Here is a 22,392-nt window from a genome sequence, read left to right as displayed (position 1 = left end):
AACAGCCTCCAAATTACATATCGCTTCTCATCTCCTCCAAAATATATCCTATATCGATGACAAGTTATCTCTGAAAATAATTGATGGTATTTACCTAATCAAACTTTGACCTCATTCTCCATTCTCTAAGAATAAAAATTAAAAATTTTAAGTATAATATACCAAGCTGTTTACAAATATAGACCTTCTTTTTGTACTTCTAGCTACTCTGTACAATGAATCAACTCAGAGGTATAAAATATTGTTTTCCTCAGAGGTAAATCAGTGCAGGAGAAGGATAACTAGACAGAGCACCAGAACCTTGCCTCTCTATCAGAGGAGAAACGAAATTTGCAAAAGGTGTAAAAGACAGCTTGGAAAGAAAAATACAAATGGCTATTTAAACATATTAAAAGAAGTTCAGCAGTACTTATAATGCAAATTATAACAAAATAACATTTTTAACCAATGAGACTGGCAACTAGTCAGAGAAAAAAGCTGGCAATATACTATGTGGCAGGATATGGGGAAAGTGGCACTCTCATAAACCACAGAAAGTGGGTACAGATGAATAAAAAGCCTTTTTAAAAGGAAATTTGGTAACATCAATCAAAATTTAAAATGCAAGGACCTCCTGAACCAGATATTTCACTTCTAAAGATTCATCCCAAAATGACATCCACTGAAAAACTGTTTCTGAGAGGAACATCGGAATCAACCTAAAGGTTCACCAAGGAGACTTTGTTAAAGTAACCTTTTCATGAAGACAAGGGACTATATATCCACGCACTGCAATACTGTATAGCTACTCAACAGGATAATGTAAAGGATGTGCTGACATGGCAAGATCTTTAAAATATATTGTTACACAGAGCATACTACATTTGCATTTCTAACCATTATCCCCATCAGAGGAATACACACACACACACACACACACACACACACACACACACACACACCCCTATTTGTCTGTGCATGAAAAAACATCTCCAAAGATCACATAGAAAAATCATTAATAGTTCTTGCCTAAGGGAAGGAGGACCTGAACCAGGGGGTAAGGGAACAGACTTATTTTTTAACCATATATATTTTATATTGTCTGCAATTTTTAACATGAGCAAAACTTTCTCAATAGAGTATTGATAACTTTAAAAAAGACAGATGGGGAGAAGGCATGCCATTTCATCACTCTCTCAAATAAAACATTTTAAAACTTCCATTCTAATTACATTATTCTTTCTTTCCTAAGCAGGCCTTGTAGTTTAATAATGCTAAGGCTTATTCATGCATTCACTTGGGATACAATGTCTTTGTGTCATTTAAGTCACACTCATCTTTTAAGGCCTTCCAGACTCAAAACTCATGCAACAAGTCACCAAAGAAGGAGAATTTAATAAAATAGTTTCAAAGTCTACAGCATGCTCATCACATCATGCTACCTCACTAAAAGCATAGAAAAGGCAAGATGCTATGTAATTCATCCTTGTGTTCCCACTTCCAAGCACACTGCAAGCACTCAACAAATGTTCTCTGAAAGAATAATGAATGCATGTGTGTAGGAAGAAGAGCAGCTTAAAGCTTCAATGAATAATTTCATTTCTATACTGGATATCCAGAAACACAGAGGCATAAGACAAATAAAAAGGTCACATGATCACTTTTTGACAATGCAGAGAACAACAGTAAACATCTGAACTACAGCTATGCACTAGGATTAAACTGGACTTTCCCACCTTTGAGACATTAAAGTTGCTTTGGAAAAAGAAACGATGATGTCTTCTACACAGTAACTTTAACTGTTGCATATTAGTGAAGCCTACTAACAGACTTTATTAGTTCTAGGTCTTTTATGGCTTTGTTTTCTCCTTCAATGTCTAGCACAGTGCTTTCTTTCTTTTTTTTTTTTTCCATCCAAAATAAGTCATTGCTATAATTCACTATGTGACATTTCAGCAAGCCCAGCAGAGACAGTGGTAGACTGTAAAGGGAAGGCTCCCGTTTTGAAATCTGAACTGCCTGTGAAGCCTTCCAACTGGGAAACTGGAAACTGGTCACTGAGTTCTCGTTAGGTTCTGGTTTGTCCCAAACCAAAATCCTGGAGGTGGACGCAAGAAGAGGGACTGGGACAGGCTTGAGCTATAGGCAACAACAAGCCTCTCCAATGTCTTCCCCTCATGCTGGGAAGAATTGCCCATCAAACTTCAACAATTATAGGGGTAAGTAACAGCTTTCTGGGTACCGTGCCTGCCATACTGCAGAACCCGGGAAAAGAGTGATCCATACCCCAAACCCAAGTGTTTTACAAGTTTGAGAGAGTCCAAGCGGATGCAATGTCCACATCTGCCTCCATCTGACAAGCCGGAGACGTGGCAGCCAGGCTGGAGGAAGCACCAGGGAGTGTTCCATTAGTCCAGTGGTTCTCAAACTCGAGCCTGTTTCAGAATCACCCAGAGGTAGTTACTCAGCAGGGGCAGGGCCCAATAACCACATTTCTAGCACATTTCCAGACAAGGAAGCTGGTCCCAGGACCACACACGGTTCCTCCACTGCCCTACTACTCAGGCTGAGGAGCAGGAGGATGGATTGTACCCCTGGAGCTGAATGGCAGCATGGTGGTACTGTCTCTGTGTGGTCCATTGCATAGTGATGTCCCAAGAAGGGGCTCAGTCTAGCACAGTGCTTTCTAAGGATACAGGGACAGAAACAGAATTTCTAATCTTACAGCAACTCTTTGATGGTTCATGAGAGGTATTCAATAAATGTTTACAGAGGAAAGAAGAGACTGAGAAAAGATTAGATAATGTTTGATAAAAGAATAATACATTTAGCAAAGCTGAATTAAGTCATCTTGCTCTCAAATGTTTACCTAACCACTAAGGGACCTAGTTACTACAAGATGAGTATCCCTTATCCAAAACACTTGAAACTAGAAGTATTTCACATCTCAGATATTTTTAAATTTTGGAATATTTCTGTATGTATGAGATATCACAGCAAAAAGGATCCAACTCTAAACACAAAATTGGTTTACGTTTCCTACACACCTAATACACATAGCCTGAAGGTAACAATTTTATACAATATGTGAAATAATTTTGGGCAGAAAACAATATTTTCATTGTGTTTTGACTGTGACTCATTACAACAGATCAGGGATGACCTGTGACATTATTTCATTCTTCAAAAAGAGTTGACTTTTAGAACACTTTGGATTATAAATTTCAGGTGAACGATGTTCAACTTGTACCACTTCACACATATTCTATGAGGGTAACCATTTGGATTTCTTTTTTAGCCAGTTTTAAAAGTCACAAAAAGCCACAAAATATGAAAGGTACTACAAAGACAGAGCTATATAATAATTACATATTATCTTATATTCTAAAGTAAAATAACTTATTAAAGAATCCCAATTTAAACTGAGACAGAAGTAAAATATTATACTCCTAATTCCAAAATTGACTTAAATTATATTGATTTTTAACCTGGTATAAGAAAAATAAAATTCAGAAACTGTTCAGAAACTTGATTTCATTTTTTTCCTATGACTAAGTGAAAAATTAGTATATTTGAAATCATGATGAAGTCTTATAATAAAGTAAGAAATAAGTACATGAGAAAATCTTCAGAAAAAAATAAGTGCTCTTTATAAGAAACTGTTGAACTAAGACAGATGGTAAGCTATTAAAATGGTTAGATTAGGAAATTATTAAAAACTTTCCAATTTGAACTCTTTTTATTGTCAGTATCTACATTAGCTTATAGAAGCTATTTCTTTTTTTTTACTACAGATTGGTTTGCAGCTGTTAAAACTTTTATTTCAACTTTCTATATTCTGAGAATCTTCACAAAATAAATACAGTTCTTAGCTATCTACAACAAAACACACACACACACACCTCTCTCTCTCTCACACACACACACACACACACACACACACACACACTCATATAGTGGTTTGGCTGTTGGCTGTGTCACTACCCAAAACTCATCTTGAATTGTAACTCCCACAACTCCCATGCATCAATAGAAGAACCCAGTGGGAGGTGATTGAATTATGGGGGCACGTCTTTCCTGCACTGTTCTCATGATAGTGAATGAGTCTCACGAGATCTGATAGTTTTAAAACGGGAGTTTCTCTGTACAAGCTCTCTTTGCCTGCTGTCATCCATGTAAGATGTGACTTGCTCCTCCTTGCCTTCTGCCATGATTTTGAGGCCTCCTCAGCCATGTGAAACTCTAAGTCTAGTAAACCTTTCTCTTTTGTAAATTGTCCAGTCTTGGGTATGTTTTTATCAGTAACATGTATACAGACTAACAGAGTAAATTGGTACCAGTAGAGTGAGGAGTTGCTAAAAAGACAGCTGAAAATTTGGAAGCAACTTTGGAACTGGGTACCTGCAGAGGGTGCAACAGTTTGAAGGGCTCAGAAGAAGATGGGAAAATGTGGGAAAGTTTATAACTCCCTAAAGACTTGTTTATGGCTTTGCCCAAAATGCCAATAATGACATGGACAATGAAATCCATCTGAGGTGGTCTCAGATGGAGATGAGGAATTTGCTGGAAACCGGAGCAAAAGTGACTCTTGCTATGTTTTAGCAAAGAGACTGGTGGCATTTTGCCCCTCCCCTACAGATTTGTGGAACTTTGAACTTGAGACAGATACTTTAGGGTATCTGGTAAAAAAAATTTCTAAGAAACAAAGCACTCAAGAGATGACTTGGGTGCTGTTAAAGGCATTCAGTTTTAAAAGGGAAGCAGAGAATAAAAGTTCAGCAAATTTGCAGCCCGACAATGCAATAGAAAAGGAAATCTGACAAAGGACTTATATCCAGAATCTACAAAGAACTAAAACAGATATACAAGAAAAAAAAAAACCCATTCAAAAGTGGGCAAAGGGTATGAACAGACACTTTTCAAAAGAAGACATATATGAAGCCAACAAACATACGAAAAAATGCTCATCATCACTGGTCATTAGAGTAATGCAAATCAAAACTACATTGAGATACCATCTCACGCCAGGTAGAATGGCGATCATTAAAAAATCTGGAGACAACAGATGCTGGAGAGGATGTAGAGAAATAGGAACACTTTTACACCGTTGGCAGCAGTGTAAATTAGTGCAACTATTGTGGAAGACAGTGTGGCGATTCCTCAAGGACCTAGAAGTAGAAATTCCATTTGACCCAGCAATCCCATTACTGAGTATACATCCAAAGGATTATAAATCGCTCTATTTTAAAGACACACACATACATATATTCACTGTAGCACTGTTTACAATAGCAAAGACCTGGAACCAACCCAAACGTCCATCAATGATAGAATGGACAGGGCAAATGTGGCACATATACACCATGGAATACTATGCAGGTATAATATACGATGAGTTTGTGTCCTTTGTAGGGACATGTATGAACCTGGAAACCAACATTCTCAGCAAATTGACACAAGAACAGAAAATCAAACACCACATGTTCTCACTGATAGGCGAGTGTTGAACAATAAGAACATATGGACACAGGGAGAGGAGCATCACACACTGAGGTCGGTTGGTAGGGGGACTAGGGGAGGGACAGTGTTGGGTAGGGAGTTGGGGAGGGATAACATGGGGAGAAATGCCAGATATAGGTGATGGGGATGGAGGCAGCAAACCACACTGCCACGTATGTACCTATGCAACAATCCTGCATGTTCTTCATATGTACCCCAGAATGTAAAGTGCAATAAAATATATATATACACGTGTATATATATACATGAGGAGAAATTCAAGCCAGCTGCAGAAATTTGCATAGATAACAAGGAGCCAATTGTTAATTCCACAGACAACAGACGAAATGACTCCAGGGCATGTCAGAGGTATTCATGGCAGCCCCTCCCATCACAGGCCTAAAGCCTAACAGGAAAAGGTGGTTTTATGGGCCAGACCCAAGGTCCCATGCTATGTGCAACCTAGGGACTTGGCGCCTAGCATACCAGCCACTCCAGTCGTGGCTGAAAAGAGCTAACACAGAGCTCAAGCCTAGCTTCAGAGGATGCAAGCCCAAGCCTTGGCAGCTTCCACATGGTTTGCGCCTGTGAGTGCACAGCAGTCAAGAATTGAGGTTTGGGAACCGCCGCCTAGATTTCAAAGCATGTATGGAAATGCCTGGATATCCAGGCAGAAGTTTGCTGCAGGGGCAGGGCTCTCATGGAGAACCTCTGCTAGGGCAGTGTGGAAGTGAAATGTGGCGTAGGAGTACCCACACAGAGTCCCTACCCAGGGATTGCCTAGTGGAGCTGTATAGAGGGCCACCATCCTAAAGACCCCAGAATGGTATATCCACCAACAGTGTGCACTGTGCATCTGGAAAAGCTACAGACACTCATGACCTGCCTGTGAAAGAAGCTGGGAGGGAAGATGTACCCTGCAAAGCCACAGGGATGGAGCTGTTCAAGACCATGGGAACCCACTTCTTGCATCAGCATTACCTGAATGTGAGACAGGGAGTCAAAGGAGATCATTTTGGAGCTTTAAGATTTGACTGCCCTGCTGGATTGCAGACTTGCACGGGGCCCATAGCCCCTTTGTTGTGGCTAATTTCTCCTATTTGGAATGGTGGTATTTACCCAATGCCTGTACCCTCGTTGTATCTAGGAAGTAACTAACATGGCTTTGATTTTACAGGCTCATAAGTGGAGGACAGTTGCCTTGTCTCAGATAAAATGCTGGACTGTGGACTTCTGAATTATTGCTGAAATTAGTTAAGGCTTTGTGGGACTGTTGGGAAGGCATGATTGGTTTTGAATTTGTGCAAATATGGGATATGGGAGGAGCCTGGGGAAGAATAATAGGGTTTGGTTATGTCCCCACCCAAATCTCATCTTGAATTGTAACTCCACAATTCGCACATGTTGTGGGAGGAACACAGTTAGAGGTGACTGAATTATAGGGGTGGGTTTTTCCTATACTGTTCTTGTGATAGTGAGTTTCATGAGAGCTGATGGTTTTAAAAATGGGAGTTTCCCTGCACAAGCTTCCTTTGCCTGCTGCCATCCACAGAAGATGTGACTTGTTCTTCCTTGCCTTTTGCTGTGATTGTGAGGTCTCCCCAGCCATGTGCAACTGTAAGTCCAATAAACATTTTTCTTTTGTAAATTGCCCAGTCTCAGGTATGTCTTTATCAGCAACATAAAAACAGACTAATACATACACACACACACACACACCCTTCTAGGAAGTTTTCACAGAAAATCTCCCTGGGGTGGGAAAAGATTAAAAGTAAGTAACTATCATTTAAGGAACATACCAACTACTACAATACATATTATTACAGAATATCAATTATGATCAATGCCTGAGATAAATGTGCTCTAGGAACTACAGACATCAAGTTACTTTTGTTCAATTATCAAGCATTTTACATCTTAAAATCTACAGTCAGATATTATGTAAGATTTTTTAAATGTCTATTTTAAAAGAAATACTTGCCAAGTAATAAAAAAACTTCATGTATCTTTATTGTGTTAATATAACAATTTCTTCTCTATAAAAGAAAAAAAACTCAACCTAGTTTTTGTTTAAAAAATTTGAAAGTATTTTCTTTCAGCAGGCATATGCGTGCATGGAAATAATGACACAAAACATTAAAATGACTAATGCTAGCCCCCTTTTCTAATAAGATATCTTCTAGAAGTCAAATTTTATTGGAGAGTCTTAAATCTATTTAAAATAAAATGTGGCTCATCATGAAACATTAAAATAACTAAAGTATCTCTGTAACTTTTTAGTTGAAAGGTTAAGTCTGAGGGAAGCTATTATGGTAATAAACCACAGTGCTTTCAGCATTAAAAACAGAATTCACCACGGTATTTTTCAAACAAATATACTACTATATAGGTATCTTTAGAACAAATATTCTATCCAATAAACTAAAATACTTTTCCAAAATTATGGTAAATTAAAGGGGTATATATTTCTTCTTACTCATGTATAAGGCAGAAAAAAGCAAAAACAAAACAAAATGCCTTCATTAATTCCATATATTAATTACTAAAATGGCTTCTTTTATTTTTCATTAAAACAACTAAAAAGTAACTGTACAAACTAAACAACTTAGTTTTTCATAAACTTCAAAATATTTTATGCAAACACATAGTCTACTCTTTCCAAATCTCAACTAGTCTCCTTTTCTAATAAGATATCTTCTAGAAGTCAAATTTTATTGGAGAGTCTTAAATCTATTTTAAATAAAATGTGGCCCATTGTGAACTATTTAAAATTTAAAATAAAAATATTTTAATTAAAAATTAAAAATATAAAACCTGGTTCCTTATGTATCTTTCCATTATTTCCTCAATGAATTAATTTTACCTTTTAAATTAATCTTTAGATTTTTTCCAAGACAATCTGCCAACTTACAGTGTTAGTTGGATCTTCTTGTAAAATCCTATCATATAGCTGTATAGCATCATCGTATCTATTTAAAAAGAAAAAGAAACATCTACAATTATTACCTTAAAAATATGGTGACAAATAGTAAATACAGAAAAAAATTAAAGTGGCTTTAATCTTTTAATTTAAACGCATTTATAATTGTTATTGAAGTCTTCCCATCCTCATAGAACACTAAATGTTTACTACAGTCTTACTTTGTTAAGTAAAGCAAATCATGTATATAGTACATACAGAAAATTTCCTTAAAAAAAAAATTAATTCAATTTGTCCAAAGTACAAAAGTAAAAACCAGTCACACAAGTTGAAGAGACAGAACAAACATCAGAACCAGATGCAGACATAGCAGAAGTATTGTCATAAAGAGACTAGGAATTTAAACGACGGTTATGTATTTTCATGGAAAAATAAACAAGATGTAAAAACAGGTGGGTAATGTAAACAGAGAGATGGAAACTTTAAAAAAGAAATCAAAATAAAATACTGGAAATCAAAACAATGTAAAAGAAATGATGAATGCCTTTGATGGGCTTGGGCTTATTAGTAGATTGGACATAACCCAAAAGAGTCAGGAGGTTGAAAAATTGTCAATAAAAATTTTCAAAACTGAAATAAAAAGAGAAAAGCAACTAAATAATAGAACACAATATCCAAGAAGTGTGTACAATTACAAAAGATGTAACATATATGTAATGGGAATACTAGAAGGAAAAAAGAAATATTGGAAACGTTTGAAGTATTAATGGTTAAAAATTTTCCTAAACTTGAAACAGACACACAAAACTACAGATCAAGTAAGCTCTAAGAACATCAAGCAGAATAAATACCAAAAAATCTATACTTATGTATATCATATTCAAACTACAGAAAAATCAAAAACAAAGAGAAAATTTTAAAAGACGCCAGAAGAAAAAAACACATTACTTATACAGGTACAAAGATAAGAATTATATCAGACTTCTCTTCAGAAATCATGCAAACAAGAAAAGAGTAGAGGGAAATATTTAAAGTGTTTGGAGAGAGAAGCAACTTAGAATTCTGTATCCTGAGAAACTGTCCATTAAATGTGACAGAGAAATATACTCCAGACAAACAAAAATTAAAGCAATTTGCTGTTAGCAGACCTGCCCTGCAAGAAATGTTAAAAGCTGCTCTTCAGATAAAAGGAAAATGATATCGGTCAGAACCTTTGATCTACATAAAGGAAGGAAGAGCATTAGAAAATGAATAAAGGTAAAATAAAATTTTTATTTTTCTAATTCTTATTGATCAGATAACAGTTTGCTCAAAATAGTAACAGCAACAATGTATTTGGTGATTATGGTTTATGAATAAGTGAAATGAATGAAAGCAGTGTTACAAATGACAAAAGAGAGGAATTTTTTTAAAAATACTCTGTTGTAAGGTATTTGCCCTGCCTGTCAATCAGTATAGTATGACTTGAAAGCCGACTTGGATAGTTGTAAATATATATTGCAATCTCTCAGACAGCTATTTAAAAAATTTAAAAAGAAGTATAACTGATATATTGAGAGACAGAAAAAATGAAATCCTATAAATTCTCAATTAAATCAGAGAAGGCAGAAAACAGAAATGACAAAAGAAAAAAATAAGAGCAATCAACAGAAAATAGTTATGAATAAGGCAGATATTAAAACTATATTAATAACTTTAAATGTAAATAGTGTAAGTATACCAATAAAAAGACAGAGACTATCAAAGTGGATTTACAAACTTGACCCAACTAAATGCTGTCTACACAAAACCCTCTAAATACAAAGATACAACAGAATAAAAGTAAAGGGAAGGAGAAAGATATGCTCTAACACTAATCAAAAGAAAGCTCAGGAGCTACATTTAAGCTGACCTCAGAGCAAGAAAAATTAGTAGGGATATAGAAGGGCATTACATAATATAAAGGGCTCATACTCATGAAAAACACAAAAATCCTTAACAACAGAACATCAAAATACGTGAGGCAAAAACTAACAGAACTGCAAGGAGAAATAGATGAATCCACTACTAAAGTTGGAGACTTCCATATTCCTTTATTAGTAATTAATAGACATAATCGGCAGAATATAAGGACACAGTTGAACTGTACAGCACAATCAATTATCGAGAAGTACTGAAAATAAAATTTTAAAAAGTAGACGGCAAAAAGAAAAATACTCTGAAAGCACTCTTATGAATTAAAAATAATCATAAATTTAAAATGTTCCTACTGTCTAGAAGATATACCGAATATTGTTGAGACATTGGAGTAGGAAAAGAATTACTGAATAGGACACAAAAATCACTAACCATTAAAAAAATGATAACTGAATTTCATCAGAATTAAAAACTCTCTACTTCACAAGGCATCATTTAGAAAATAAAATATTCAAGCAAGAAAATAGGGAGAAATATTCACAGCACATATATCTGACAAAGTTTTTATCCAGAATATATAAAGAACTCCTACAAATCAGCAGTAAGAAAGATGAAACAACCCAATTTTGTAAATGGGTAAAGACCAAAGAAGATATTTCAGAAAGAAGTTATTTGAATATCTAAGCAGACATGACAAGGTTTTTAACCTCATTAATCTTCAAAAAATGTAAATTAAAGCCATAATGAGACAGTACTTCACACACTCTAGTATGTCTGAAATAAAAAAAAAATTAACACCACCATGATTAACAGGCTCTATGCCTGCCAGTTTTAATAGGATCACACTGTTAACAAGATTTGGTTACCTTTCCATGGCTTCAAATCTCATGCCTGTTAATCGCTTGACTCGGTGACTGCCAGGGAACTGTCTTCTTAGCTCTTGAAGACAAAACTGAAAAAATAAGAGTTGAGTAATAATTACATTATATATATTAAAAAGGCAATAAAGAATGGCATATGTAGTCTTCAATGTATTTTCCTGAACAATTTCCTCAGTCTCCTCTAATAACATGAATTGAAATTAATCAGTAACAAATAATGGATTGAAAGAACTATGACATTACAGTGAAGGCAACAATCAGTTCTCAGACACCAATCATGCTCTTAACCAGGAAAATGAGCAGATTATGATATCCACTAATAATTCTTCATGTACTACTATCATATTATTCCTCCTTAAAAACTTCTATGATGTGTTGGGCCCCTACTTAAATGACAATAGCACTTGGCGTTTTCTTTGTAATTACAGCAGAAGCATTCTTCTGGTAAAAACTAAGTTTTTTAGTAGTCATCTCAAGTTCCTAGCAAATAATATTAACACTGTTTAACTTTGCCATTGAAATTTTATATTAATCAATCATCTTTTCAATCAACATATCCTGATTTGGGATCAGAAAATACAGACATTAAATTGATGGAATACCAGTTTCTTTGAACAAGTATCTATAATTGACTCATCAACTTGACTAACTAAATAATCAAATATTTATTGAGTATCTATGTTCTCAGCAACATATGAAGGATTCTAAGTTCTGGAAGTCCTAGAAATGTTAAAGATTAAATAAATGGTCCATTGAAGCATCCTAATGCATGAGTGACCAAAACAATGCAATTAACTACTGATGAAACTATTAATTGGTAATAAAATAAGTTTTAATATTTTGAAATATAACTTCAAAGTTTGTGGCTGAAATTTGCCACACTAAGAAAAATATTCAAGTTAGTCAAAAGTGAAGATATGTTCATTTATTTGACATCAAGCAAAATCATATTACTAGGTCAGTAAAGTAAGCTAACTGTATAAATAATCTTAACCATTAAAAAGTTACTGCTTAATTGGATATCTTGCTTTATTAATCAATAGTACTATCTAATCTGACCTCCTACTTTATCAAGTGGTATTTGGCTATTTTAAAAAATAAATAAATAAAAACTTCTCTCAAGATGTAAAACTGTCACCTCTATGGATATTCAAAAGACTATCTCTCATAGGTTCTGAAGGTAATCCAACAAAGGTTTTGTGGAATGTTTTCACCACTAATAGCTCCTCTAGAATTACATGTATAGCCAACCCAACCTTGAAAAGGACAATACTAATTCAGATGTGAATTTTTTCAGGTATTTCTATTTTTTGTTTTGTATATTTCCTTATGTTTTGTTTTGTATATTTCCTTTCAGTTTAAATACGGAGGCAGCATGAAGTGGTACTTAAGAATTCAAGATGATAGGAACAACAGAATAGATGCCTCTGCTTCCTGATTTATAAAATGAGTAATAACATCAAATACGAATTAGGAAATAATTATGAGGGCTCAATAAAAGTATGATGTAAAGCATTTAGCTTCCTGCCTCACACGAGTCCAAAAATATAGCTATCATTATAGTGTTATTTTAAAAGCAGTATTAGTATTTGGTTTTTTTTTTTTGGAGATGGAGTTTCGCTCTGCTGCCCAGGCTGGTGTGCAATGGCACAATCTCGGCTCACTGCAACCTCTGCCTCCCAGGTTCAAGCGATTCTCCTGCCTCAGCCCCCTGAGTAGCTGGGTCTACAGACACGCTACACCATAGCTGGCTAATTTTTATTTTTAGTAGAGATGAGGTTTCACCATGTTGGCCAGGCTGGTCTCAAACTCCTGACCTCAGGTGGTCCACCTCCCTCAGCCTTCCAAAGTGCTGGCATTACAGATAGATGTGAGCTACTGTGTCTGGCCAAACATTATTAGTATTTTAAGTTATATTCTATATGCCAGAATTTTCTTATGTAAGATATGTTTATAATACTGTGTAACAATATTGAATATTATATTCTATGAAAGTCATTCAGTAAGCCAAAAGAGAAAATTGTTTCAAACTTTGCTTTTTATTTTAAACTCTATAAAATAGAATAAGTCACCTACTAAGGACATAAATTTCAGCAACTAAATCTTTCCAGTAAAACTGGGATAGTAAATACCTACTTCTCAGGACTATTAAAAAGATTTAAGATACTTTGTCCTAAAATATTTAGTTAGTTCCATTTGCTGTTCAGAGCAGCACTCAAAATCAGCTACAGAAAGCATTCAGTATAAGCCATACATTAAGTCTTAACTACAGTATACAATTCATGAAGCAAATTAAATATATATTTCCTTTAAATACCTACCAATGCCAAGTCATCCCGACCATAGTCTAGTGCAGCAATCATCACCTGTTCATATATGATCCAAACTAGATATACATAGAGTGGGGAAAAAAAATCTGAATTTAATATTAAAAAAAAAACCCAAATTGAAATTAATGAATTCTAGTTTCTGATATTTCTAGAGAATATTACTTAGAACTGAAAATTGATTTATTGTATTATCTCTGAAACTAAGAACACATTCTTATATGTTTCAACAGTGCAAAATATGTTAATATAATGTTAAAATCTCCAACTATTTAATACATTTACTGTTTTAAAAGAGTCCTTACACAATACATTTTAGCTAGACATCTGGCAGCCCTGTGAACTTTAAAACAAAATGCCATAGCTTTATTACTACCAGACAATTATAAATCCTTCTCAAAATAAACTATCATTAAAATTCTTGGGATAAGAAGTCACAGAGAAGATTAATACAACAACTATAAAAATCATAAATGAAAGAAGTTAAAAAGGCTCATAAATGAGACATGTACTGAACCTGAATAAAAGAACTTACTATCATCTCCAAGCTTAGAAGCATATTCATTAATTAATTCTTCTCCTACTTCCACAATTTGCTCACTATTTCGTGAATTTTCTTCTCTCCATTTTCTCATTTTATCTCGCATTTCTGAAAAAAATTATATGACATTTAAGTGTATATGTATACACATACAAACATACATATACAATAGATGTCAAAAAATTGACAAGACAAAATCAACTTTTTAGGTAAGGAAAATAAACTCACAATCATGTAGATGTCTATGGTATCTCAAAGTTGTTAAAGTAAAAAATTAATTGAACAAGAGCAACGGATCTTTTAGAAAACCAAAATACCATTATGACTGGTATTACGACTATCTTTCGAAGTGATGAATGGGCCAGGCATGGTGGCTTGTGTCTGTAATCCCAGGACTTTCGGAGCCCAAGGCAGAAGAATCACTTGATCCAGGAGTTCAAGACCAGCCTAGCCAATATGGCAAAACCCTGTCTCTATTAAATAAACAAAAATTAGCCGGCTGTGGTGGCTCACACCTGTAATCCCAGCTACTCAGGAGACCCAGGCAGGAGAATCGCTTGAAACTGGGAGGAGGCCAGGCGTGGTGGCTCACGCCTGTAATCCAAGCACTTTGGATGCCAAGGCGGGTGGATCACCTGAGGTCGGGAGTTCAAGACCAGCCTGACCAACATCGGGAAACTCCATTTCAAAAAAAATAATAAAAAAAGAAGAAAAAAAAAAGAAACTGGGAGGCGGAGGTTGCAGTGAGCCAAGATCATGCCACTGCATTCCAGCCTCAGCGACAAAGCAAGACTCCGTCTCAACAACAACAACAACAACAACAACAAAAAGAGGCATGGTGGCACCTGCCTGTGGTCCCAGCTACTCAGGAGGCTGATGTGAGAGGATCACTTGAACCTGGGAAGCTGAGGCTGCAGTGAGCTATAATTGTGCCACTGCACTTCCGTCTGAGCAACACAGCAAGACCCCTATCTCTTAAAGGTTGAAAAGAAGTTCAGCAGGCAAATAAGAAAGTAATTTATCCTATACAGAAAGAACAACTAGTAATTCAGAATGAAATAAACACATTAGGATCAAGAAATGAGTGTACAGGAAGTAAGAAGAGTGAGTTCCTTAGAAGACTTTTATTTCATATTTAAAAACTTGTAAGTTTTTTTTGACGGTACAGGAGAACAACTAAAAATTGCTAAGCAAAAGAAAAGCAACACGATCAGAGCTGTCTGATAGGAAAACCATTCTCATGTAAAAGAAAAACACACTAGCATGATGTTTATATGTCAATTTTTAACATAAATAAATTTGAAACAAACAAAAATAAAAACAAAACTCCCCAGAAGATAAACTGGAAAGAAGTAAACAGTTCAAAGTAAATAAATTGATTATATCAGTCCATATTCGTGCTGCTGATAAAGACATACTGGAGACTGGGCAATTAACAAAAGAAAGAGATTTAACTGGACTCGCAGTTCCATGTGGCTGGGGAGGCCTCACAACGATGGTGGAAGGCAAGAAGGAGCAAGTCGCCTCTAACGTGGATGGCAGCAGGCAAAGAAAGAGTTGTGCTGAGAAACTCCTATTTGTAAAACCAGTAGATCTTGTGAGACCCATTCACTATCATGAAAAGAGCATAGGAAAGACCTGGCCCCATGATTCAATCATCTCTCAGTGGGCCTCCCAGACAACACATGGGAATTATGGGTGCTACAAGATGAGATTTGGGTGGGGACACAGAGCCAAACAATATTACTGGTCATGGAGGATGCACAGTCTACTGGAAAAAACATGGAGTTGATACACTCGGTTTAAATCTAACCTCCATTTTTTACACGACCTTACATAGCTTACTGAATCTGTACTTAGTTTCCAATACCTATGAATAGACATACTACTACCTTTAGCTAAGGGATGAGCAGTTAGGATTACATAAAATATATGTAAAGTTCTCAGCATGTCTGGTACATAGTGAGGACTCAGTAACCAATAGCTCACCCTATGTCAATTAAATGGTCTAAGTGAAACACACCAATCAAGCAATTTGTAATAGAGAATGACAGGAAATTAGGTACAAAAAATAAGTATGAACTATTTTATTTCTTTTTTAAAAAAGAGTTGGGAGAGACGCTGGAAGGAGCTATAAATAACAGCACAGTCAGCAGCTACAAGTCCTGCACAGTAGCATCACCTATGTGGGAAAAAAAACTAAACAAAGCAATTAAGTAATATCTGATGGATTCAGCAATAGGAGAACCCCAAAGTGCCAATAAGTATTCACTAGAAAGCACCATAAGCCAAGATATGAAGAGCATCTAAAACAAGGAAGGGTTCTGCTCTCTCCAATCCCAGGTGAGTGCAAGCAGCCAGTAGTAAGAAAGACTAAATGGACTGGAGCAGTTGAGCTTCTTTCTGTGAATTCTCAAAATTGACTGGTCAAAGCTGTATATTTATTTCAATATGAGCTAAAAGACATTAGAAAAGGATACAAGACATAAACATAAATCTGAATTAGAAGATCTCAGAAATGAGGCAAAAGAACTCAGTATCAGAAATAAAGTAATTTCAAAAATTAAAACTAAATTAGAAGGAACAGAAGTGCAAATAAATGGAGAATAAAAAAGGAAAAAGTTAAATGTAGAAGAAATAAAAAGATGAATAAGGATATCAAATATGACAAATATGAAGATAGGCAAAGAATATCCAAAATACACATAAAAGGAGTCCCTGAAGAAAATCCAGCAAATACACAGAATACTAAAAACCATAATTCAAGAAAATTTTGATATAGAAAAGTATTTGAATGTATATATTGAAAGAACATCCCATGTACCTTAGAATATTAACACTGAAAGACCAAAACCAAGGAACATGCTAGCGAAATGTTCCTTTAAATTTTAAAGAGGGAAAACAATCCCTTAAGCAAAAGGAGGACTTGATTTACAAGAGAAAGAAATATAAATGAGCATTAAAATTTTCCACAGCAATGTTTTATGCCAAAAGAAAATGGATTCACATAGTTAAGATATTTAACAAAAGAAAGTATCAGCAAAGATTTCCTACCCAGCAAAATTTAGTTCCAAGTATAAAGTACACAAATTTTGAACATGCAAGAATGTTAGAGAATATTGTGCCATATACTCTTCCTGAGGAATCTACCATAGAATAGGTTTCAAATAATCAGATAACTAGAAAGACATCAACATAAGGACTTACAGTGATCATTAGTCACACAGTTATTTGTAAAACTAACAATAGATAATGGTTAAGCAGGAGAGAGCTTATGGTTTATGCTCTGACAATGCAGATGCAATACAACTATATGAAGAACTAGGTGATAGAATCAGAGCTGGTATGGTTTGAATGTTTATGTCCTCTCCAAAATTCACATTGAAACTTAACCCCCAGTGCAACAGTATTAATAAGTGAAGCCTTTAGGAGGTGATTAGGCCACGAGGGCTACACCCTCATGAATGGGATTAGCACTCTTATAAAACAGATTAAAGGAGTGAGTTTGGCTCCAATTTTTACTCTTCCTTCCTTTCCACCACGTGATGATGACACAGTATTCACGGTGCCATCTTGGAAGCAGAGACTGAATCCTTAACAGTCATGGAACCTGCCAGCACCTTGATCTTCGACTTCCAGCCTCCAGACTGTTGAGAAATAAAATGTCTGTTCTCTATACATTACCCAGTCCCAGATATTTTGTTAATAGTAGCACAAACTAAAACTGAAATTGGAACCAAGAAGTAAAATTCTGCTATACAAGTATCTAAAATTGTGGAAACAGTTTTATTAATAGAACTAGATAAGACCTAGAGGCTAGATCATAAAGGGCTATTCTGATGAGGGCAAAAAAGAAGAGAGCTGTAGAGAGAGCCTAAATCTTAGAGATTACTGAAGTGGCCGGAATGCTGGTAGAATATGGACAGTAAAGTTCATTGTGAAGAGGTTTCGGACAGAAATGAGGAGTATCTTATTGGAAACTGGGAAGAAAGGCCATTCTTGTTAACAATTGGCAAAGAACTTCAATGAATTGTGTCCATGTCCTAGTACCCTGCAGATGGCAGAATTAAGAGCAATGAACTAGGATGGGGGTCCCCAACCTTTTCGGCACCAGGGACCAGTTTTGTGGAAAACAGTTTTTCCACAGACTAAGGGTGGGGGGAGGGGTGTTTCAGGATGATTCAATGGCATTACATTTATTGTGTACTTTATTTTGATTACTACATTATTATATATAATGAAATAATCATACAACTCACCATATTATAGAATCAGTGGAAGCCCTGAGTTTGTTTTCCTGCAACTAGACAGTCCCATCTGGGGGCGACAGGAGACAGCAACAGATAATCAGGCATTAGATTCTCATAAGGAGAGTGCAACCTATATCTCTCACATGCACAGTTCATAGTAGGATCAGCGTTCCTATGAGAATCTAATGCCACGGCTACTGTGACAGGAGGTGGAGCTCAAGCAGTAACTCGAGCAATAGAGACCCGCAATTGAGACTGTTATCAGTCCCTTGTCTGGGGGTTAGGGACCCCTGAACTAGGATATTTGGTGGAAGAAACCTCTAAGCAAAGTGTTAAGGGTTTCTCTTGACTGCTTATAACAGGCAAAGCAAAAAAACAAAGAATTAAATAAAAAAAAAAATGAAGCAGAACTTAAAGATTTGTAAAATTCTCAACCTGGCCAAAATGTAAAGAGTTAAAAGGCATGTTTGGGAGAAAACACCAAGAATTTGGTCAAGCAAATGTTTGATAAGATTAATAGGGACTGATGGAAGCCAGGTGTTATTTATCTAGACAGTAATAAAAGAATGATTCTGAAGATAATTTAGAGATCTGTGAGGCTAGCACTTCCATCATAAGCTTAAAGTGCCAAGACCTTGAGAGGTTTCGAAGGAGGGGCCCAGAGCCTTCATGGGACCTCAGGACTCACTGCAGGGCCACCTCAAAGTTTTTCTCCTCACATTCTGGCACACTGTTCCTCAGCTGCCACAGCTGTGGTTCATGCTGGCCCAGGTTGCAGTCTGGGCCGCTGCTCCAGAACTCACAGGTGGGAAACCTTGGTGCTGCCCGCTCAATGCAAGAGAAATAAACGTGATATGGTTTGGCTGTGTCCCCACCCAAATCTCATCTTGTTAACCCCCACAGTTCTCATGTGTCATGGGAGGAACCCAGTGGGAGGTGACTGAATTATGGAGGCACTGTTCTCATGATAGTGTATGAGTCTCACAAGATCTGATGGTTTTACAAATGGGAATTTCCCTACACAAGTACTCTCTTTGACTGTTGCCATCCATGAAAGACGTGACTTGCTCCTCCTTGCCTTCTGCCATGATTGTGAGGCCTCACCAGCCATGTGGAATTATAAGTCCATTAAACCTCTTTCTTTTGTAAATTGCCCAGTCTCAGGTATATCTTCTTATCAGCAGCGTGCAAACAGACATTGCCACCTCTATCTATATTTCAAGGGATACCTAAGAGAGCCTCAGGGCCCAGGCAGAGAAACTGTCACAGGGGAAAGGCTGCCTCAGAAAGCCCCCACTAGGGCAATACCCAGTGGCTGGAGTTGGGGGGTTATGGCCACTGTAGAGAGCCCTCAGTAAGATAATGCCTAGTACAGCCATGAGGGCAGGACCACCACTGAGACTCCAGAACTATAGAGCACAATCTATGTGGAATTCCAGCCTGGGAGAACCACTGGCACTGGATTCCAATCCCTGAAAGCTGCAGCATAGGTTGTGCTGGGCAAAGCTGGGGAAAGTGGGGTCCCTTGGAGCTTGGGGATCCAACAGCCACCCCAGTGTGTCCAGAGGTTGGGCACAGAATCAAAGAAGATTATTCTCAAGCCTTAAAATGTAATTGTTTGCTTTGTTGGCTTTTGTTCTCAGGACCTGTTACTCCCTTTTTCCTTTCTTCTCCCTTTTGGAAAGGAAATGTCTATGCTTTGCTTGTTCCAGCACTTTATTTGAAGCACATAACTTTTTTTAAGTCCACACAGGCTCACAGCTGCAAAGGAATTTGTCTCAGAATAAATCAGACCTTGAGTCTTATCCATTTCTGACTTAGACAATTTTTAGTTGAAACTCTGAACTCAGACACTAAGGATAATGCTGTCATGAGTTAACATTTTTGAGGCTATTGGGATGAAATAAATATATTCTGTGATAAAGATATAAATTTCGGGGTGGCCAGGGGACCAAATGCTAAGGTTTGAATGTTTTCATCCCCTCCAAAATTTACGTTGAAACTTAATCCCCAGTGTGACAGTATTAATAAGGTAGAGCATTTAGGAAGTGATTAGGTCATGAAGATTCCACACTTATCAATAAGAGTAGTGCTCTTAAAAAAGGATTGAAGGCATGAGGTCTCCCCCCTTACTTTTGTGCTTTTGTCCCTCCTGCCATGTGAGGACACAACATTTAAGGTACCATCTTGAAAGCAGACACAGGGTCCTCGCCAGACATCAAACCTGCCAGTGTCTTAATACCAGCAGGAATTAATTTCTGTTCTTTATACATCCCCCAGACTCAGGTATTTTGTTATAGCAGCACAAACAAAATTTTAAAAAAATGCAAAAAAATTTTTTTAATGTTTTCAGTAATAATATTAGTGATAATATGAGTACTTTTCTCTAAGACCACTGTAATAGTAATAAAACAAACAAGTAAATTACAGAATATTCTAGTTCTGTCATCCTCTGTGTCCTGGAGAACAAGGTCTCATATGGAAGAAAAGAGAAACAAATGTAAAAGAAAAATAACTCAAGGAAATATTCTGTAATCTTGAATTTGAAGTATCAATATGAACTCAAGTATTTTGCTTTTAAATACACACATATACTATACACACATACATCATACACACACATTTCCTAGCTATGACCAGTCTAGTAGTAACGAGTATACACAGCACCCAGACTGTGGTACTGAAATACAATTTCTCACTAAAAGAAAACTGGACTTCTTAGAGAAATCACTGATGTCAAGCACGGGGCAAAAAATATATGATGATCTTGAAACATCTGGTTATACCAGATGGCAGAGACAACTGGTCAAAAGTTGTCTCAGGTCAAAAACACTCAGGAGCCCACCTGAAGAGCTCCTACTGATCAAGAAGGAACAATTTTAAAGTAATGATAGTAGCAGTAATACAATGCCTGCAAACTCATCAAATAAAGTTAAATCCATGAGTTCACAATGAAAAGTAAAATTGTTTACCATTAGAGGACACTAGAAAACCAATTCACTATTTTGAAAATGGACAAAAAGCATTTATACTGCCTTTCCCACATGTACCACTATGTAACCCAATAACAAGTGGGAGTACAACTCTTTTTATATTAGTAGTCCAACTGGCAAATGAAAAAGAATACATATAGTTAGAATTTTACCATTTTGCAAACTCAATGGATTACAATAGGCAGTAAGCATCAATAGCTGCTAATATTACTGCTATAAAAGAAAGACACCAAGATATTATGTACTTGACAAAAAAATACTGCAGTCTTGATAAAAAGATACTAATAAAATCTAAGACTGATCCAGTCTCTGAATCCAGCTGCCAATATGCAAGAAATACATAAGACAGAGGAACATATGAATATGCAATCAGGACAATCCAGAGAGTGGCAAATTCTACAGTTGAAACAGCCCAATTTCCCTTAACAGATATGTTTTTTTTTAAAGAGACAGCTAGAATGAGAATCCGTAAATCGAAAAACAGGAACTTTGGGAGGCCAAAGTGGGTGGATCACGAGGTCAAGAGATCGAGACCATCCTGGTCAACATGGTGAAACCCCGTCTCTACTAATACAAAAAAAAAAAATTAGCTGGGCATGGTGGCGCGTGCCTGTAATCCCAGCTACTCAGGAGGCTGAGGCAGGAGAATTGCCTGAACCCAGGAGGCAAAGGTTGCGGTGAGCTGAGATCGCGCCATTGCACTCCAGCCTGGGTAACAAGAGCGAAACTCCGTCTCAAAAAAAAAAAAAAACAGTTAAGAGATGTCTCAAACATTTTAAAAATTGGCAAAACTAAAGTATTGTGTTTAGAAATACACACTTGGATAATATAACTATTTTACTATACAAGGAGGTCATTACTAGGAAAGTCAGGATAATGGCTACTGATGTGAAAAGAGAAGGAGTTATGCTTGGAGTGGGACACCTGGAAGAATGAAGGGGATGGCAAAACTCTATTTCTTGACCTGGGTGGTGGTTTCAGATACATGTTCACCTTGTAATAAATAATTAATATTTAAATTTGTTTTGTGTAATTTTCTCTTTTCATTTTATTTTACAATAAAAAGATACTCTAAAAAAGAGAAAGAAGGGAGAAAAATTCTTTTA

General features: G+C 36.3%; 1 protein-coding gene across 1 annotated transcript in view; it reads right to left on the bottom strand.

Annotated features, from left to right (window-relative positions):
• Positions 1–22,392, bottom strand: part of EMC2 (ER membrane protein complex subunit 2) — a 60,331-nt gene that overhangs the window by 26,375 nt on the left and 11,564 nt on the right. Inside the window, exons 2-5 of the mRNA XM_012443302.3 lie at positions 14,038–14,151; positions 13,497–13,561; positions 11,161–11,246; positions 8,390–8,447 (exon numbers count right to left, since the gene is read on the bottom strand). Of these exons, the coding sequence (XP_012298725.2) occupies positions 8,390–8,447; positions 11,161–11,246; positions 13,497–13,561; positions 14,038–14,151 (323 nt within the window). The remainder of the gene's footprint in view (positions 1–8,389; positions 8,448–11,160; positions 11,247–13,496; positions 13,562–14,037; positions 14,152–22,392) is intronic.

The sequence above is a fragment of the Aotus nancymaae genome, unplaced genomic scaffold, assembly GCF_030222135.1.
Source record: "Aotus nancymaae isolate 86718 unplaced genomic scaffold, 86718_ANA_hifiasm-v0.15.2.pri h1tg000036l, whole genome shotgun sequence".
Lineage (NCBI taxonomy): Eukaryota > Metazoa > Chordata > Mammalia > Primates > Aotidae > Aotus > Aotus nancymaae.
The sequence above is the reverse complement of the archived record's forward strand: the minus strand, read 5'-3'. Positions and strand labels throughout refer to the sequence as shown.